Source organism: Scophthalmus maximus, chromosome 21 (genome assembly GCF_022379125.1).
Source record: "Scophthalmus maximus strain ysfricsl-2021 chromosome 21, ASM2237912v1, whole genome shotgun sequence".
NCBI lineage: Eukaryota > Metazoa > Chordata > Actinopteri > Pleuronectiformes > Scophthalmidae > Scophthalmus > Scophthalmus maximus.
In genome coordinates, this window is record NC_061535.1 from 15,557,501 (window position 1) to 15,577,500 (window position 20,000).

Genomic DNA, 20,000 nt, shown 5'->3' on the forward strand with positions numbered 1-20,000 from the left:
GTAGTTCTCTCAGACTCTTCTCTCTGCAGTGAGACGTGATGGGAGTTGTAGTTCTCTCTGACTCTTCTCTCTGCAGTGAGGGATGATGGGAGTTGTAGTTCTCTCTGACTCTTCTCTCTGCAGTGAGGCGTGATGGGAGTTGTAGTTCTCTCTGACTCTTCTCTCTGCAGTGAGAGATGATGGGAGTTGTAGTTCTCTCTGACTCTTCTCTCTGCAGTGAGGGGTGATGGGAGTTGTAGTTCTCTCTGACTCTTCTCTCTGCAGTGAGAGATGATGGGAGTTGTAGTTCTCTCTGACTCTTCTCTCTGCAGTGAGGGATGATGGGAGTTGTAGTTCTCTCTGATCGGACTCTTCTCTCTGCAGTGAGGGATGATGGGAGTTGTAGTTCTCTCTGACTCTTCTCTCTGCAGTGAGGCATGATGGGAGTTGTAGTTCTCTCTGACTCTTCTCTCTGCAATGAGACGTGATGGGAGTTGTAGTTCTCTCTGACTCTTCTCTCTGCAGTGAGGGGTGATGGGAGTTGTAGTTCTCTCTGACTCTTCTCTCTGCAGTGAGGGATGATGGGAGTTGTAGTTCTCTCTGATCGGACTCTTCTCTCTGCAGTGAGGGATGATGGGAGTTGTAGTTCTCTCTGACTCTTCTCTCTGCAGTGAGGCGTGATGGGAGTTGTAGTTCTCTCTGACTCTTCTCTCTGCAGTGAGAGATGATGGGAGTTGTAGTTCTCTCTGACTCTTCTCTCTGCAGTGAGGGGTGATGGGAGTTGTAGTTCTCTCTGACTCTTCTCTCTGCAGTGAGGCGTGATGGGAGTTGTAGTTCTCTCTGACTCTTCTCTCTGCAGTGAGACGTGATGGGAGTTGTAGTTCTCTCTGACTCTTCTCTCTGCAGTGAGACGTGATGGGAGTTGTAGTTCTCTCTGACTCTTCTCTCTGCAGTGAGGGGTGATGGGAGTTGTAGTTCTCTCTGACTCTTCTCTCTGCAGTGAGAGATGATGGGAGTTGTAGTTCTCTCTGACTCTTCTCTCTGCAGTGAGGCGTGATGGGAGTTGTAGTTCTCTCTGACTCTTCTCTCTGCAGTGAGGGGTGATGGGAGTTGTAGTTCTCTCTGATCGGACTCTTCTCTCTGCAGTGAGGGGTGATGGGAGTTGTAGTTCTCTCTGACTCTTCTCTCTGCAGTGAGGGATGATGGGAGTTGTAGTTCTCTCTGACTCTTCTCTCTGCAGTGAGGGGTGATGGGAGTTGTAGTTCTCTCTGACTCTTCTCTCTGCAGTGAGGGGTGATGGGAGTTGTAGTTCTCTCTGACTCTTCTCTCTGCAGTGAGGCGTGATTGGAGTTGTAGTTCTCTCTGACTCTTCTCTCTGCAGTGAGACGTGATGGGAGTTGTAGTTCTCTCTGACTCTTCTCTCTGCAGTGAGACGTGATGGGAGTTGTAGTTCTCTCTGACTCTTCTCTCTGCAGTGAGGGGTGATGGGAGTTGTAGTTCTCTCTGACTCTTCTCTCTGCAGTGAGAGATGATGGGAGTTGTAGTTCTCTCTGACTCTTCTCTCTGCAGTGAGGCGTGATGGGAGTTGTAGTTCTCTCTGACTCTTCTCTCTGCAGTGAGGGGTGATGGGAGTTGTAGTTCTCTCTGATCGGACTCTTCTCTCTGCAGTGAGGGGTGATGGGAGTTGTAGTTCTCTCTGACTCCTCTGCAGTGAGGGGTGATGGGAGTTGTAGTTCTCTCTGACTCTTCTCTCTGCAGTGAGGGGTGATGGGAGTTGTAGTTCTCTCTGACTCTTCTCTCTGCAGTGAGAGATGATGGGAGTTGTAGTTCTCTCTGACTCTTCTCTCTGCAGTGAGGCATGATGGGAGTTGTAGTTCTCTCTGACTCTTCTCTCTGCAGTGAGACGTGATGGGAGTTGTAGTTCTCTCTGATCGGACTCTTCTCTCTGCTGTGAGGGGATGATGGGAGTTGTAGTTCTCTCTGACTTCTCTCTGCAGTGAGGCATGATGGGAGTTGTAGTTCTCTCAGACTCTTCTCTCTGCAGTGAGACGTGATGGGAGTTGTAGTTCTCTCTGACTCTTCTCTCTGCAGTGAGGGGTGATGGGAGTTGTAGTTCTCTCTGACTCTTCTCTCTGCAGTGAGGGATGATGGGAGTTGTAGTTCTCTCTGATCGGACTCTTCTCTCTGCAGTGAGGGATGATGGGAGTTGTAGTTCTCTCTGACTCTTCTCTCTGCAGTGAGGCGTGATGGGAGTTGTAGTTCTCTCTGACTCTTCTCTCTGCAGTGAGAGATGATGGGAGTTGTAGTTCTCTCTGACTCTTCTCTCTGCAGTGAGGGGTGATGGGAGTTGTAGTTCTCTCTGACTCTTCTCTCTGCAGTGAGGCGTGATGGGAGTTGTAGTTCTCTCTGACTCTTCTCTCTGCAGTGAGGCGTGATGGGAGTTGTAGTTCTCTCTGACTCTTCTCTCTGCAGTGAGACGTGATGGGAGTTGTAGTTCTCTCTGACTCTTCTCTCTGCAGTGAGGGATGATGGGAGTTGTAGTTCTCTCTGATCGGACTCTTCTCTCTGCAGTGAGGCGTGATGGGAGTTGTAGTTCTCTCTGACTCTTCTCTCTGCAGTTAGAGATGATGGGAGTTGTAGTTCTCTCTGACTCTTCTCTCTGCAGTGAGGCGTGATGGGAGTTGTAGTTCTCTCTGACTCTTCTCTCTGCAGTGAGGGGTGATGGGAGTTGTAGTTCTCTCTGACTCTTCTCTCTGCAGTGAGGCGTGATGGGAGTTGTAGTTCTCTCTGACTCTTCTCTCTGCAGTGAGAGATGATGGGAGTTGTAGTTCTCTCTGACTCTTCTCTCTGCAGTGAGACGTGATGGGAGTTGTAGTTCTCTCTGACTCTTCTCTCTGCAGTGAGACGTGATGGGAGTTGTAGTTCTCTCTGACTCTTCTCTCTGCAGTGAGGCGTGATGGGAGTTGTAGTTCTCTCTGACTCTTCTCTCTGCAGTGAGGGGTGATGGGAGTTGTAGTTCTCTCTGATCGGACTCTTCTCTCTGCAGTGAGGGATGATGGGAGTTGTAGTTCTCTCTGATCGGACTCTTCTCTCTGCAGTGAACCCAGAGAGATGGAGGTGAACAGCAGCTGCGTCGAGTGTCACCCAGAGTGTCTGCTGAGGGCCGGGGTTCCGACCTGCCACGGGCCGGTCAGTGGCCCCCCCGCCGCCGCTGGGCTCTGTGTGTCTGTTCGCTGCACAAAGTGACACCAGGCTGTTAACATGAAACCTGGTTCCTAACATTGTGAAGATGTCATGTTTTTTTTTTCAAGATTTTCTGAATCAAATCAAATTTCACACTCTGAACATTCGCACGTCATTCACATCATGATAAGTTAGTCATTTAAAGCTGATTCCTAAATAAAATGAATCCTAATCATAAGTGTTTTAAACAAAACATACAATTATGAATATTGAGACGGAGAAAGAGTGATGATGGTAAAGAAAAATGTCATCAGATATTTTATATGTTATCATGTTGATGTTGTGAAAAGAGAAAACATCAGTTGATCCCTCCTCCTCTTCCTCCTCCTCCTCCTCCTCCAGGGTTCGGACCAGTGCTCGCGGTGTGCCCACGTGCAGGACGGCCCTCACTGCGTGCCGCACTGCCCCCACGGCGTCCCGGGAGACGGAGACACGCTGGTCTGGAAGTACGCCGACGACGCGGGTCAGTGTCAGGCCTGTCACCAGAACTGCAGCAACTGGTGAGACGCTCGTGTGTGTGTGTGTGTGTGTGTGTGTGTGTGACCTCGGCCAGAGGAGGCGCTCACGTTCTCTTGTCTCTGTGTCCGCAGGTGTTCGGGACCCGGACTGTCGGGATGCTCGGGGTAAAACTGTGTTTCCTCGTGTTCACAAAACATTAATAAACTTCTGCTTCTGTGAGGAGCCGGATGAACTCTACCTGACGTGACGCAGGAAGTGAAGCCTCATGAGGTCTGATTAGGCTAATTACATTGCGTCATTGGCATTCTACATCCTAACCAAGATCTGGAAAACCAAAAACATCTCTCTCAAGACCAAGCTGGATATCTACAACTACTCCCGTACTCCAGTACTCCAGTACTCCCGTACTCCCGTACTCCAGTACTTCTGTACTCCAATACTCCAGTACTCCAGTACTCCAGTACTCCCATACTCCAGTACTCCCGTACTCCAGTACTCCAGTACTCCCGTACTCCCGTACTCCCGTACTCCAGTACTCCAGTACTCCCGTACTCCCGTACTCCCGTACTCCGGTACTCCCGTACTCCCGTACTCCAGTACTCCCGTACTCCAGTACTCCCGTACTCCCGTACTCCAGTACTCCCGTACTCCCGTACTCCAGTACTCCCGTACTCCAGTACTCCCGTACTCCACTACTCCAGTACTCCAGTACTCCCGTACTCCACTACTCCAGTACTCCAGTACTCCCGTACTCCAGTACTCCCGTACTCCCGTACTCCAGTACTCCACTACTCCAGTACTCCAGTACTCCACTACTCCAGTACTCCAGTACTCCAGTACTCCAGTACTCCCGTACTCCCGTACTCCAGTACTCCCGTACTCCCGTACTCCACTACTCCAGTACTCCAGTACTCCAGTACTCCCGTACTCCCGTACTCCAGTACTCCCGTACTCCAGTACTCCAGTACTCCCGTACTCCCGTACTCCAGTACTCCCGTACTCCCGTACTCCCGTACTCCCGTACTCCAGTACTCCAGTACTCCAGTACTCCCGTACTCCCGTACTCCCGTACTCCAGTACTCCCGTACTCCCGTACTCCCGTACTCCAGTACTCCTGTACTCCGTACTCCAGTACTCCAGTACTCCCGTACTCCAGTACTCCAGTACTCCCGTACTCCGTACTCCCGTACTCCAGTACTCCGTACTCCCGTACTCCCGTACTCCCGTACTCCAGTACTCCCGTACTCCCGTACTCCAGTACTCCCGTACTCCAGTACTCCAGTACTCCCGTACTCCCGTACTCCAGTACTCCCGTACTCCAGTACTCCAGTACTCCCGTACTCCCGTACTCCCGTACTCCAGTACTCCAGTACTCCCGTACTCCCGTACTCCAGTACTCCAGTACTCCAGTACTCCCGTACTCCAGTACTCCCGTACTCCAGTACTCCAGTACTCCGTACTCCAGTACTCCCGTACTCCAGTACTCCAGTACTCCGTACTCCAGTACTCCCGTACTCCAGTACTCCGTACTCCCGTACTCCAGTACTCCGTACTCCCGTACTCCCGTACTCCAGTACTCCAGTACTCCTGTACTCCAGTACTCCCGTACTCCCGTACTCCAGTACTCCAGTACTCCTGTACTCCAGTACTCCAGTACTCCTGTACTCCTGTACTCCAGTACTCCCGTACTCCAGTACTCCAGTACTCCAGTACTCCTGTACTCCAGTACTCCAGTACTCCCGTACTCCAGTACTCCCGTACTCCCGTACTCCAGTACTCCCGTACTCCCGTACTCCAGTACTCCAGTACTCCCGTACTCCAGTACTCCTGTACTCCAGTACTCCCGTACTCCAGTACTCCAGTACTCCAGTACTCCCGTACTCCAGTACTCCAGTACTCCAGTACTCCTGTACTCCAGTACTCCTGTACTCCCTCACTCCCGTACTCCAGTACTCCAGCACTCCAGTACTCCAGTACTCCTGTACTCCAGTACTCCCGTACTCCTGTACTCCCGTACTCCAGTACTCCAGTACTCCAGTACTCCTGTACTCCAGTACTCCAGCACTCCCGTACTCCTGTACTCCCGTACTCCAGTACTCCCGTACTCCAGTACTCCCGTACTCCTGTACTCCCTCACTCCCGTACTCCAGTACTCCAGCACTCCAGTACTCCAGTACTCCAGTACTCCAGTACTCCTGTACTCCAGTACTCCCGTACTCCAGTACTCCAGTACTCCCGTACTCCAGTACTCCCGTACTCCAGTACTCCAGTACTCCAGTACTCCCGTACTCCAGTACTCCAGTACTCCAGTACTCCTGTACTCCCGTACGGATGCGAAACATGGAAGAACACCACTACCATCATAAGCAAACTTCAGACATTCATGAACCACTGCCTAAGACGCATCCTGGGGATCTTCTGGCCAAACACAACCAACAACATCACCCTGTGGGAACGCACCAACCAGGAACCAATAGAAATACAGATTCAAAGGAGAAAGTGGATCTGGATAGGTCACGCACTGAGGCGAGGGGGGAAGCCATTCATCAACGGCCTATGTTCCGAAAGGAATACAAAGGCCTGACTAACTAACTAACTAACTAACTATCTGATTAACAAACTATCTAACTATCTAACTAACTAACTAACTATCTAATTAACAACCTATCTAACTATCTAACTAACTAACTAACTATCTAACTAACTAACTATCTAACATTGCGTCATTCATCACATTTAAAGCTCCAGTGTGTAATGTTGAAACTGTTGTGTGACCATTATTAATGGGAACCGTGGGAATGTGTGTGTGTGTGTGTGTGTGTGTGTATGTGTGTGTGTGTGTGTGTGTGTGTGTGTGTGTGTGTGTGCGCGTGTGTCCTCAGTGCTGACGGCCACTCCATGCTGGCGGTGGGCGTGGTCGGTGGACTCCTCGTCGTCGTCATCGTGTCGTTGGTCGTCTTCGTGTTGACGCGCCGGCGACGCATCACAAGGAAGAGGGCTCTGCGGCGCCTGCTGCAGGAGAGAGAGGTGGGCGGGGCCAACGGCTAATTCTGTCTAAGAATAAATCTACAAAAAGAAACTACAACACACACACAGTTAATTTTAATGTTCAGTTAATTGTGTTTCACAGACAACACAAATGTTCAGTGTGTTAGTTTTATTGTCCTCTCTCCTCCCTCTCTCTAACTCTCTCCTCCCTCTCTCCCCCTCCTCCCTCCCTCTCCCTCCCTCCCCCCTCTCTCCTCCCTCCTCCCTCCCTCTCCCTCCCTCCCCCCTCTCTCCTCCCTCTCTCCTCCCTCTCCCTCCCCCCTCCTCCCTCTCCCTCCCTCCCCCCTCCCTCTCTCCTCCCTCTCTCCTCCCTCACACCCTCTCTCCTCCCTCTCTCCTCCCTCTCCCTCCCCCCTCCTCCCTCTCCCTCCCTCCCCCCTCTCTCCTCCCTCTCTCCTCCCTCACACCCTCTCTCCTCCCTCTCTCCTCCCTCTCCCTCCCTCTCTCCTCCCTCTCCCTCCCTCCCCCCTCCCTCTCTCCTCCCTCTCCCTCCCTCCCCCCTCCCTCTCTCCTCCCTCTCCCTCCCTCTCTCCTCCCTCTCTCTAACTCTCTCCTCCCTCTCTCCCCCTCCTCCCTCCCTCTCTCCTCCCTCCCCCCTCCTCCCTCTCCCTCCCTCCCCCCTCCCTCTCTCCTCCCTCTCCCTCCCTCCCCCCTCCCTCTCTCCTCCCTCTCTCCTCCCTCTCTCCTCCCTCTCTCTAACTCTCTCCTCCCTCTCTCCCCCTCCTCCCTCCCTCTCTCCTCCCTCTCCCTCCCTCCCCCCTCCCTCTCTCCTCCCTCTCTCCTCCCTCTCTCTAACTCTCTCCTCCCTCTCACCCCCTCCTCCCTCCCTCTCTCCTCCCTCCCCCCTCCCTCTCTCCTCCCTCTCTCCTCCCTCTCTCCTCCCTCTCTCTAACTCTCTCCTCCCTCTCTCTAACTCTCTCCTCCCTCTCACCCCCTCCTCCCTCCCTCTCTCCTCCCTCCCCCCTCCCTCTCTCCTCCCTCTCCCTCCCTCTCTCCTCCCTCTCTCTAACTCTCTCCTCCCTCTCCCTCCTCCCCCTCTCCCTCCCTCCTCCCCCTCTCCCTCTCTCCTCCCTCTCTCCTCCCTCTCTCCTCTCCTCCCTCTGTCCTCTCCTCCCTCTCTCCTCCCCCTCTCCCCCTCCTCTCTCCCCCTCCTCCCTCCCTCACACCCTCTCCCTCACCCCCTCCTCCCTCCCTCCTCCCCCTCTCCCTCTCTCCCCCCCCCCTCTCTCCTCCCTCTCTCTAACTCTCTCCTCCCTCTCTCCCCCTCCTCCCTCCCTCTCTCCTCCCTCTCCCTCCCTCCCCCCTCCCTCTCTCCTCCCTCTCTCCTCCCTCTCTCTAACTCTCTCCTCCCTCTCACCCCCTCCTCCCTCCCTCTCTCCTCCCTCCCCCCTCCCTCTCTCCTCCCTCTCCCTCCCTCTCTCCTCCCTCTCTCTAACTCTCTCCTCCCTCTCCCTCCTCCCCCTCTCCCTCCCTCCTCCCCCTCTCCCTCTCTCCTCCCTCTCTCCTCCCTCTCTCCTCTCCTCCCTCTGTCCTCTCCTCCCTCTCTCCTCCCCCTCTCCCCCTCCTCTCTCCCCCTCCTCCCTCCCTCACACCCTCTCCCTCACCCCCTCCTCCCTCCCTCCTCCCCCTCTCCCTCTCTCCCCCCCCCCTCTCTCCTCCCTCTCTCTAACTCTCTCCTCCCTCTCTCCCCCTCCTCCCTCCCTCTCTCCTCCCTCTCCCTCCCTCCCCCCTCCCTCTCTCCTCCCTCTCCCTCCCTCTCTCCTCCCTCTCTCTAACTCTCTCCTCCCTCTCCCTCCTCCCCCTCTCCCTCCCTCCTCCCCCTCTCCCTCTCTCCTCCCTCTCTCCTCCCTCTCTCCTCTCCTCCCTCTGTCCTCTCCTCCCTCTCTCCTCCCCCTCTCCCCCTCCTCTCTCCCCCTCCTCCCTCCCTCACACCCTCTCCCTCACCCCCTCCTCCCTCCCTCCTCCCCCTCTCCCTCTCTCCCCCCCCCCTCTCTCCTCCCTCTCTCTAACTCTCTCCTCCCTCTCTCCCCCTCCTCCCTCCCTCTCTCCTCCCTCTCCCTCCCTCCCCCCTCCCTCTCTCCTCCCTCTCTCCTCCCTCTCTCTAACTCTCTCCTCCCTCTCACCCCCTCCTCCCTCCCTCTCTCCTCCCTCCCCCCTCCCTCTCTCCTCCCTCTCCCTCCCTCTCTCCTCCCTCTCTCTAACTCTCTCCTCCCTCTCACCCCCTCCTCCCTCCCTCTCTCCTCCCTCCCCCCTCCCTCTCTCCTCCCTCTCCCTCCCTCTCTCCTCCCTCTCTCTAACTCTCTCCTCCCTCTCCCTCCTCCCCCTCTCCCTCCCTCCTCCCCCTCTCCCTCTCTCCTCCCTCTCTCCTCCCTCTCTCCTCTCCTCCCTCTGTCCTCTCCTCCCTCTCTCCTCCCCCTCTCCCCCTCCTCTCTCCCCCTCCTCCCTCCCTCACACCCTCTCCCTCACCCCCTCCTCCCTCCCTCCTCCCCCTCTCCCTCTCTCCCCCCCCCCCTCTCTCCTCCCTCTCTCTAACTCTCTCCTCCCTCTCTCCCCCTCCTCCCTCCCTCTCTCCTCCCTCTCCCTCCCTCCCCCCTCCCTCTCTCCTCCCTCTCTCCTCCCTCTCTCTAACTCTCTCCTCCCTCTCACCCCCTCCTCCCTCCCTCTCTCCTCCCTCCCCCCTCCCTCTCTCCTCCCTCTCCCTCCCTCTCTCCTCCCTCTCTCTAACTCTCTCCTCCCTCTCCCTCCTCCCCCTCTCCCTCCCTCCTCCCCCTCTCCCTCTCTCCTCCCTCTCTCCTCCCTCTCTCCTCTCCTCCCTCTGTCCTCTCCTCCCTCTCTCCTCCCCCTCTCCCCCTCCTCTCTCCCCCTCCTCCCTCCCTCACACCCTCTCCCTCACCCCCTCCTCCCTCCCTCCTCCCCCTCTCCCTCTCTCCCCCCCCCCTCTCTCCTCCCTCTCTCTAACTCTCTCCTCCCTCTCTCCCCCTCCTCCCTCCCTCTCTCCTCCCTCTCCCTCCCTCCCCCCTCCCTCTCTCCTCCCTCTCCCTCCCTCTCTCCTCCCTCTCTCTAACTCTCTCCTCCCTCTCCCTCCTCCCCCTCTCCCTCCCTCCTCCCCCTCTCCCTCTCTCCTCCCTCTCTCCTCCCTCTCTCCTCTCCTCCCTCTGTCCTCTCCTCCCTCTCTCCTCCCCCTCTCCCCCTCCTCTCTCCCCCTCCTCCCTCCCTCACACCCTCTCCCTCACCCCCTCCTCCCTCCCTCCTCCCCCTCTCCCTCTCTCCCCCCCCCCTCTCTCCTCCCTCTCTCTAACTCTCTCCTCCCTCTCTCCCCCTCCTCCCTCCCTCTCTCCTCCCTCTCCCTCCCTCCCCCCTCCCTCTCTCCTCCCTCTCTCTAACTCTCTCCTCCCTCTCACCCCCTCCTCCCTCCCTCTCTCCTCCCTCCCCCCTCCCTCTCTCCTCCCTCTCCCTCCCTCTCTCCTCCCTCTCTCTAACTCTCTCCTCCCTCTCACCCCCTCCTCCCTCCCTCTCTCCTCCCTCCCCCCTCCCTCTCTCCTCCCTCTCCCTCCCTCTCTCCTCCCTCTCTCTAACTCTCTCCTCCCTCTCCCTCCTCCCCCTCTCCCTCCCTCCTCCCCCTCTCCCTCTCTCCTCCCTCTCTCCTCCCTCTCTCCTCTCCTCCCTCTGTCCTCTCCTCCCTCTCTCCTCCCCCTCTCCCCCTCCTCTCTCCCCCTCCTCCCTCCCTCACACCCTCTCCCTCACCCCCTCCTCCCTCCCTCCTCCCCCTCTCCCTCTCTCCCCCCCCCCTCTCTCCCTGGTGACCACGTGTCCTGTGATGTCATCAGCTGGTGGAGCCGTTGACTCCGAGCGGCGAAGCTCCGAACCAGGCGCTGCTGAGGATCCTGAAGGAGACGGAGCTGAGGAAGCTGCGGGTCCTCGGCTCCGGGGCCTTCGGCACCGTCTTCAAGGTAACGAGGCGCGACGCGCTCACACGGTCACATGACCACGTTCCTCCTGGACTCATCACGTGAATAACAACAACAATAATAATAATCATCATGATGTTGTCCAGGGTCTGTGGGTTCCTGAAGGAGAGAACGTGAAGATCCCAGTCGCCATCAAAGTTCTCAGAGAAGCAACGTCACCGAAAGCCAACCAAGAAATCCTGGATGTGAGACTCCGCCCCCTGTTCTTTCATCTTCTTCTTCTTCCTGAGTCGTGTTCTTATTCAAAAGAATTCTTTTACAATTACTCGTGTGTGTGTGTGTAGGAGGCGTACGTCATGGCAAGCGTGGATCACGCTCACGTGTGTCGTCTGCTGGGAATCTGCCTGACGTCGTCGGTCCAGCTGGTGACCCAGCTGATGCCGTACGGCTGCCTGCTGGACTACGTGCGACACCACAGGGACCACGTCGGGGCCCAGTGGCTGCTGAACTGCTGCGTCCAGATCGCCAAGGTGAGTCTGGATGAACGGGTCCTCTGCTCTCACGCCACACTCAGGATACATCTCGTCTTCTTGTCTCCACCTGAGGCTGCAGCTCACTGTAAGCCTGCAGAGGCCCGTGTGTGTGTGTGTGTGTGTGTGTGTGTGTGTGTTGAGACAGTGTTAATCTGCTGAATCTGTTTTAAGTCTTGGATGTTTGAATGCTGGGAAAATTTCTAACAACAAGGTCAAGAGCTCAGAGTTAAAGCCTCCAGCATGTCATGGAGGGGGGGGGGGGGGGGTTCCCACACTGTTGACTGGTGCCTGTTGGGGGGGGGGGGGGGGGGGGGTGGGTTAGCTGCATGTTGGGCAAATTAAATATTGTCAGGAAGGTTAGAGGACGTTAACATCAGTGTGATTTCAACAACGAGGTGTTTTCACCCCGTTCCTTTGTTCATTCCTTCCTTAGTTCTTTCCTTTGCTCGTTCCTTTATTTCAGGACTGTTGTTGTAGGAAGTCTGAGTGACATGTGAAATCAGTGAACAGGTTATAAAACCTGCTGCTATGTCAACATTCCAAAGAAGGAGATCAAATATTCCCTTTGTCCAGATCCACACCAACATTTAAAAAGGATTTTGTTTTTTGCTGATGATCAGTATACGGGGGTCTGACCTGTGTGTGTGTGTGTGTGTGTGTGTGTGTGTGCAGGGGATGAGCTACCTGGAGGATCGTCACCTGGTCCATCGAGACCTGGCGGCGAGGAACGTCCTGGTGAAATCTCCCAACCACGTGAAGATCACCGACTTCGGCCTCGCCAAGCTGCTGACGGCAGACGAGAAGGAGTACCACGCTGACGGAGGGAAGGTGTGTGTGTGTGTGTGTGCTAACGGTTCCCCCTGCTTTCAGTCTTTGTGCTTAGCTAGGCTAATCTCACGCCTGAACCACCTGAACATCTGACAAAAAACGAACCGAGTGGAGGCGTTTCATGCGTTGATGTGAGGAAGGTTCAGCCTCGTCATCGTCTTCATCACTATCACCTGATGCTCTCAGCTGTTCGTCTGCGACCTTAAGCCCCGCCCACACGTTTGTCCCTCTGCACTTCCTGTAGGTTCCCATCAAGTGGATGGCGTTGGAGTCGATCCTCCAGTGGACGTACACGCATCAGAGTGATGTGTGGAGCTACGGTGAGTGGCAGGTCATAAGCCCCGCCCCCTCCATGTTAGCAGATGGGACATGTAGAGACATTAAATACCTGTTTCTGATGAATGTGAGGAATCAAATCATGAGGAATCAAACGTCTGATGTCCGTGTGGCTGTGTGCCGCCCGTAGGCGTGACCGTGTGGGAGCTGATGACCTTCGGCTCCAAGCCGTACGACGGGATCCCGGCTGGCGAGATCACCTCGGTGCTGGAGCGAGGAGACCGGCTGCCGCAGCCGCCCGTCTGCACCATCGACGTCTACATGATCATGGTGAAATGTACGAGAGCGTCGGAGGAGGAGGAGGAGGAGGCGCAGGGCGATGAAGACGTTGACTGATCTCTTCCCTGTCGGCAGGTTGGATGATCGAGCCGTCCAGTCGGCCAAGGTTCAGAGAGCTGACGCTGGAGTTCTCCAAGATGGCCCGAGACCCGTCCAGATACCTGGTCATACAGGTGAACACACACGTGTGTGTGTGTGTTAGAACTTTAGTTGTAGAACATTGTGGATCATTAAAGATAAAACTTTTCTAATTTCTATAATAACAATAACAATAATAATAATAATAATAATAATAATCAAAGCTCCACGTCTCTGACTGTTGTTGACTCGTGTGTCAGGGCGACCTGCCCAGTCCGTCAGACAGCAGGTTCTTCTCTCGCCTGCTGAGCTCCGACGACACCGACGACGTGGTGGACGCTGAAGAATATCTGATGCCTTTCAAAGGACTGGGTAACCATGACAACCGCCGCTGCATCGCCACGGTAAACACACACACACACACTGTATATAAAGAAGATCACTGACTGTATATTAACACGATCAGAGAAGACGATCAGTGACTGTATATGAAGACGATCACTGACTGTATATAAAGACGATCACTGACTGTATATAGAGACGATCACTGACTGTATATAAAGACAATCTCTGACTGTATATAAAGACGATCACTGACTGTATATAAAGACGATCAGTGACTGTATATGAAGACGATCACTGACTGTATATAAAGACGATCACTGACTGTATATAGAGACGATCACTGACTGTATATAAAGACGATCACTGACTGTATATAAAGACAATCTCTGACTGTATATAAAGACGATCACTGACTGTATATAAAGACAATCTCTGACTGTATATAAAGACGATCACTGACTGTATATAAAGACGATCACTGACTGTATATAAAGACAATCTCTGACTGTATATAAAGACGATCACTGACTGTATATAAAGACGATCACTGACTGTATATAGAGAAGATCACTGACTGTATATGAAGACGATCACTGACTGTATATGAAGACGATCACTGACTGTATATAAAGACGATCACTGACTGTATATAAAAACGATCAGTGACTGTATATAAAGACGATCACTGACTGTATATAGAGAAGATCACTGACTGTATATGAAGACGATCACTGACTGTATATAAAGACGATCACTGACTGTATATAAAGATGATCACTGACTGTATATGAAGACGATCACTGACTGTATATAAAGACGATCACTGACTGTATATAAAGACGATCACTGACTGTATATAAAGACGATCACTGACTGTATATAAAGACGATCACTGACTGTATATAAAGACGATCACTGACTGTATATAAAGATGATCACTGACTGTATATGAAGACGATCACTGACTGTATATAAAGACGATCACTGACTGTATATAAAGACGATCACTGACTGTATATAAAGATGATCACTGACTGTATATAAAGACCATCACTGACTGTATATAAAGATGATCACTGACTGTATATGAAGACGATCACTGACTGTATATAAAGACGATCAGTGACTGTATATAAAGACGATCACTGACTGTATATAAAGACGATCACTGACTGTATATGAAGATGATCACTGACTGTATATGAAGACGATCACTGACTGTATATAAAGATGATCACTGACTGTATATAAAGATGATCACTGACTGTATATAAAGACGATCACTGACTGTATATAAAGATGATCACTGACTGTATATGAAGACGATCACTGACTGTATATAAAGACGATCAGTGACTGTATATAAAGACGATCACTGACTGTATATAAAGACGATCACTGACTGTATATGAAGACGATCAGTGACTGTATATGAAGACGATCAGTGACTGTATATAGAGACTCATGTTGCCTCTCTCCATCAGAACGGTCGCCCGCTCAGACAGAACAGCATCGCTCTGCGTTACATCAGCGACCCGACCCACAGCGCTCTGGACTGTGGCGACCTCACCGGCCACGGTACACAGCTGATGAACGACCTCCTGGGAAATGATTGAGCCGATGAATCACCGTCCTGTTAACTGTCCGTTGTCTTTCTCCTCCAGACTACATGAACCAGAGTGTGAGTGAAACCAGCTGCAGCAGCAGGTTGTCGGAGGTTCTAAACCCCAACTACGAGGATCTGAGCCTGGGCTGGGGCTCCGTCCCGCGGGGGGAACTGAAGCCCAACAGCCGAGTTCCGGAGGGACAAGAGTACCTAAACACCGCCCAGAACTCGCTCCCCCTGGCCGCCGCCGACAGCCTCGACAACCCCGACTACCAGGCCGACTTCCTGCCGCAGGCTGACCCCGCCTCTTTCACCCGTAACGGTGTGTTCCTCCCGGCAGCGGAGAACCTGGAGTACCTGGGCCTGGACACCGTGCTGCACGCTCCCGTCCACTAGAGGGCAGCAACACCCACACGCCGTGGGGTCGAGTGGAAACAGAACGGGGCCGCCGTCGACCGTATTTCATTTAGCCGTTTGCACGTCACGTTCTCAGTCTGCAGCAGAACTGAACCTGCACACTGTGTGTTGCTCAGCGGCACTCTGGCAGCCACATACAGGGATACCCATGACGCTTCATCCGTCTTGGTCTCAGACCCGACAGACGATACAGACTTCAGAGGTGCGATGACACGAGTCCCTGTGATTCGTTCCAACTTGTCGTCACGAATCAGTTGGTTGATGCTAAAAACACAAACACTGGAAATAAAATCTGGATTTTAATCAACAAACTGTTCGGGGTTTGAAAATGTTCGGACACTCATCGTGTTTTAAGAAAGAAATGTGAAATGTAGCATCTTTAAATTAAGTTTCATAGAAAAAGTAATGATTTTTGTGATCTCGATGATAATATTAATGACTGTAAGAGGACGGTGGCGCCCCCAACTGGTGGTGCAGATCTCAGAGTAAATCCAGCGCAACAGAACCTGGAACTTGAAGCACATTCGACATAATCTCTGCACTACGGCTTCAAATCTGTGACTGTACATAGAGACGACGACACGTCTCCACTTCCTCCTGCTGCATAAACAAGACATGAATCTAAAATATATCAACAAACATGAACCCTGTTTAGCTTTTATAACCAGTATATAAACATATGATGGTTAATAACACACATTAATACGTGTTTAAATATTTATTAATGTTCACCTTTTGTTTCAACTCCTCGTATGAAGACATCTTTTCAGCAGCTTCTAATTATAACTGATGAAATATATTTGGCTGACCAACACTTGTACATCTGTAACACTATACAGTTATAAGGTGTAGCCTACAGTATATGTTTCATACTTATAGAAAAGCTAAACAGGGTCAAGTGTTTTTCTTGTAAATGAGAAACGCATTATTTTATCTTGTTGATATTTTGGGGTTTTAATCTTCTTATGTGTTTTTTCGTGTCCACAGAAGAAAAGAAGAAAGTTAGAGGCGACAGTTCGTGTTCAGAAACTCCGGAGTGAAAATGAACGTTTCTGTTCACGTGCTTTGTAATTTTCACTAAGAACTAAAAAGACTGAATGTTTTCAGTCTGTTTCTCCTGTTCGCAGTTAAACTTTCTGTTTCACACAACTTGAATACTTCAGTTTCGTTTCCTTTTACATGTTTACGAGTTTTAATGATTTGATTTTATTTTCATTTACTTGACAATAACGAGCCAAACCCTGATTCACCGTCACTGCTGTAAATTGATGTTCGGAGGCTGAGCGGCGGCAGATCATTCACCAGGTCCAGGACGTCCACTTAGAGCCCCAGTGTGTAATACGTGTACTTCTCTGGCGCCATCTGGTGGTAAAGTTCCGAACCGCAACCAACTGAGCGACCGACAGGGGGACACTTTATGGTGGCGCGCCGCTGGTTCCATTTCCGGTTTCTGTCAGCGTCTGATAATAAACCATAGAAACATGGAGACTCACAACGAGGTCGGTCCACCGACTATATGAACTATATTTAATTCTTATATGGACAGAGTTAAGGACAATATATTCAACTTCTATGAATAAGTTCTTCTGAATATTACACACTGTAGCTTTAACGTCAGTGACTCAGACTGTGAATCCTGATTCTGAGGAAACGGTTTGAAAATAATTGATTAAATTAAAAAAAACTTGAAGAAGCAAAATGTTTTCTTGATAAGACGATTTCCGTCCTGATGTTGCGATGATCGACGTCCGCTCTCAGCTTCCGTAGAAAATCACTGAATGTCCACACGAGTGTTGTGTTGTTGTTGTTGTTGTTGTTGTTGTTGTTGTTGTGTTTGTAGCATTTGAGCTGTAACTGTTGTTCAATGTTAAAGTAGCTGTGGAGCCACAGGTGGTTTACAGGGCGGAGCTACAACCTGCTGATGCAGCCGCTCTTCTATTGGTTGTATAGTTTCACGTTATTGTGGGATTAATATGTGTTGACGATATTAATCTGGAGAACAAAACAATTGGTTTGTTAACATTTGCAGCAGGATTAGTCTGGTCAACAGGAAATAGAAATGTGTACGGGTTGAACAAAGTGAGACTGAAACTATTTTAAATTAAAAGTCTTTTTTTAAAAGGCAGAAAATCCTTTGTTTTCTTTTCCTTGTTATTCAAATTCAGAAATAAATCATGTGACCATCCTGATTAAACCTGTTTCATACGAACGAGTCTTTGATTTAACGTCGGTGACACTGATAAACTGTTTCACTGGATCTGTTCTGTCCGACGGGAGGGGAAACAGTGGAGGTGGCGACATCTGGTGGCAGAGAGCAGGGACGACAACAACACAGGTCGACTCTAATAATAAATACTGAACGACATTAAAGAACTAAAATCACAAAATAAAGAGGAAATATAACACACAACTTACCTCCCCGAACACAAACAGGAGAAAACACAATTCAAGCTAGATATGGTTCCTCACCCATATAATTATTAGAATATATAAACACCATTTCTAATATATGAAGACTGGATATGAAGATTGACTAGTCGAGTGAGGCCTGTGTTCTGTGAACTGACCAGCAGAGGGCGACTCTGCGAGAACGTGACTTGATTCATAACCTCAGTAAACAGTTTATGGTTCAAGTCTTCTTCAACACATGAAGTTCATCTTGTACATTATGTTTCATTTACAGTTAAACAGACCAAAAAGCACCGGATGTGTTGGGGGCGTGGCTACAGCGTGATTGACAGCGGACACTCTCCAATGGGTGCAGGTCGCAGATGGGCAGCAGCTGACTTTACCTGCAATCAGCGTCGTAATCCGCCATAAGAACACGAAGAAGAAAGACTTTTACTTTGAAAAGCGGACCCCGGAAGTCGCCTGACGGTCTTGGCTGCAGCTCGACGGCAACAGGTGGAGAAGAAGATGTCGGCTCCGGTCGCGGTGTCACTAACCGGCCGCTTGTCGCCTCTTCGTCCGGTTGGGTTCACGCCGCTGCTGCGGAGGAGTCGCCCGGTGAGAAGCTCCGGTCGGTGGATGTCACAGACAGGTACCGACCCGGAGCTAGCAGGCTAACGGCCGCGGGCTAGCGGCTGTGAACTAGCGGCTGTGAAACGGTCCTGACGTCACGTGGCTCACTGTTAACCTGCCAAAATAACTTTACTCTGCAGGTCACTGACATGCAGGTGTCAAGCTACAGTCTACGTCATGCAACTTCCGGTCACAGCTGTGAAAAATAAAATTCTTCTTCCTCTCGGTTTTTTTGGGCGGTTGACAAACAACAGATTGGCTCATTACCGCCACCAGCTGGTGTGCAGTGTGACTCGGCCTCGCTATTATGAACTATATAAAATAAAAACTAACCAAAGAAAGCAAACAAAAAATCATAATAAATGAAAAACAAAAAATAAAAGTCGTCATCAAACCGACAGATTTTTATCATCACGGCTCAAGATGAGATAAGAAACCTTTCTTTGTCCCAAAATGGGGAAATTTGGTCGTTGCAGCAGCAAGTGGACAGAATGTAGCAGAAATAGCAGAATATAGAAAGAAACTTTTAAGAGCAGTATCTATGTACAAAAATAACAAAATATAAATACTATGTACAGAGCAGTAGTAATAGTTGCACATGGAGAATAAATATAAATATTGCACAGTTGGTTATTACACTTTTGTACCAGTGAATTATTATTTTCTGATCGTCTTGTTGTTGAATTTGTTGTTAACATCAATAAGAATAAATCAGTTCATTTATTACATTTTCACTGCGTTCGTAAGTCGTTCTGATGCATATGATTTATCCTGAAGTGCGACTACAGTCGCAGCACCGATCAGCTGATTAATTAATCAGTTGAGGGAAAAATAATTGGCAATATTTTTGATAATGGCGTGTATTTATTACATTTTTCCAACAAACCGTCGTCGGCTTGAGTTTTTCATTCGCGGCTGATTTGAGTCACAGTGTGATCGTGAACTAATGTTATGCAGTTAATTCTATAGATAAACAATTTTGTGCTTAATATAATAAAATAATTAGGTAATTATGAGAGTTGTTCATTGCAGCTCTGACGAAACTTAAATGAAACGAAACACAATTGATTGATGTGACGTTTTCCCGATAGAAGATCAGATATATTTTAATCAGCATGCGATCGTCCCTGTGGCGCCCCCCTCAGGACAAAACCTGTCCCGTCCACGTGCTGCAGGAGCTCGTCTTTATCTCCGTGGACATGAAATCACTGCGTCTTCTCGCCCCCAGGAGACAACCTGCGACCACTAGAGGGCGTCAGAGTGTTGGACCTGAGCAGGTAAACCTCCGCTCTCCGCTCGTCGTGTACTTCCGGATTGTTAAATCTCCGTCCGACCCAGGACCAGAGTGTGTGTCTGAATGTGTCTGAATGTTGTCAGAGTTCTAGCTGGTCCCTTCGCCACCATGATCCTGGGAGACCTGGGGGCCGAGGTGATCAAAGTGGAGCGACCAGGTGAGTCGCTCGGCCGCAGTGTGTGTGTGTCAGTGTGTGTCGTGTTGTGTAGTTGTAGGAGACGACACCCGGGTGTGTGTTGAGTTGAGTTGAGTTGAGTTGTGTTGAGTTGTGTTGAGTTGAGTTGAGTTGTATTGAGTTGTGTTGAGTTGTGTTGTGTTGTGTTGATTTGAGTTGTGTTGAGTTGAGTTGTGTTGTGTTGAGTGTGTGTTGAGTTGTGTTGTGTTGAGTTGAGTTGTGTTGAGTGTGTGTTGAGTTGTGTTGTGTTGAGTTGTGTTGAGTTGAGTTGAGTTGTGTTGTGTTGAGTGTGTGTTGAGTTGTGTTGTGTTGAGTTGAGTTGAGTTGTGTTGTGTTGTGTTGAGTTGTGTTGTGTTGTGTTGAGTGTGTGTTGAGTTGTGTTGTGTTGAGTTGAGTTGTGTTGTGTTGTGTTGTGTTGAGTTGTGTTGTGTTGTGTTGAGTTGTGTTGTGT

General features: G+C 51.0%; 2 protein-coding genes and 1 long non-coding RNA gene across 7 annotated transcripts in view; 2 read left to right on the forward strand and 1 right to left on the reverse strand.

Annotated features, from left to right (window-relative positions):
- The window catches only part of LOC118291002 (melanoma receptor tyrosine-protein kinase-like), a 42,372-nt gene extending 25,104 nt beyond the window's left edge, over window positions 1–17,268 (forward strand). For both annotated transcript variants that reach the window (XM_047329708.1, XM_047329709.1), the window contains 14 exons: window positions 3,078–3,168; window positions 3,565–3,722; window positions 3,813–3,845; window positions 6,564–6,708; window positions 10,557–10,679; window positions 10,784–10,882; window positions 10,982–11,167; window positions 11,843–11,998; window positions 12,243–12,318; window positions 12,465–12,611; window positions 12,689–12,786; window positions 12,952–13,095; window positions 14,521–14,614; window positions 14,701–17,268. In XM_047329708.1, coding sequence (XP_047185664.1) covers window positions 3,078–3,168; window positions 3,565–3,722; window positions 3,813–3,845; window positions 6,564–6,708; window positions 10,557–10,679; window positions 10,784–10,882; window positions 10,982–11,167; window positions 11,843–11,998; window positions 12,243–12,318; window positions 12,465–12,611; window positions 12,689–12,786; window positions 12,952–13,095; window positions 14,521–14,614; window positions 14,701–15,038 — 1,888 coding nt within the window. In that variant the 3' untranslated portion in view covers window positions 15,039–17,268. The remainder of the gene's footprint in view (window positions 1–3,077; window positions 3,169–3,564; window positions 3,723–3,812; window positions 3,846–6,563; window positions 6,709–10,556; window positions 10,680–10,783; window positions 10,883–10,981; window positions 11,168–11,842; window positions 11,999–12,242; window positions 12,319–12,464; window positions 12,612–12,688; window positions 12,787–12,951; window positions 13,096–14,520; window positions 14,615–14,700) is intronic.
- Window positions 16,228–17,990, reverse strand: LOC118291006. The gene is made up of 2 exons (XR_004786523.1): window positions 17,852–17,990; window positions 16,228–16,519 (listed from the first exon to the last, which is right to left on the reverse strand). It is a non-coding gene; the product is annotated as an uncharacterized LOC118291006 (long non-coding RNA).
- Window positions 17,859–20,000, forward strand: part of sugct (succinyl-CoA:glutarate-CoA transferase) — a 31,209-nt gene continuing 29,067 nt past the window's right edge. Inside the window, exons 1-3 of one of the 4 annotated variants that reach the window (XM_035618849.2) lie at window positions 17,859–18,099; window positions 19,309–19,357; window positions 19,458–19,531. In XM_035618849.2, the coding sequence (XP_035474742.1) occupies window positions 17,976–18,099; window positions 19,309–19,357; window positions 19,458–19,531 (247 nt within the window). In that variant the 5' untranslated portion in view covers window positions 17,859–17,975. Of the gene's footprint in view, window positions 18,100–19,225; window positions 19,358–19,457; window positions 19,532–20,000 lie in introns of all 4 variants that reach the window. The other 3 variants (XM_035618848.2, XM_035618851.2, XM_035618850.2) reach the window with 3 other exon arrangements.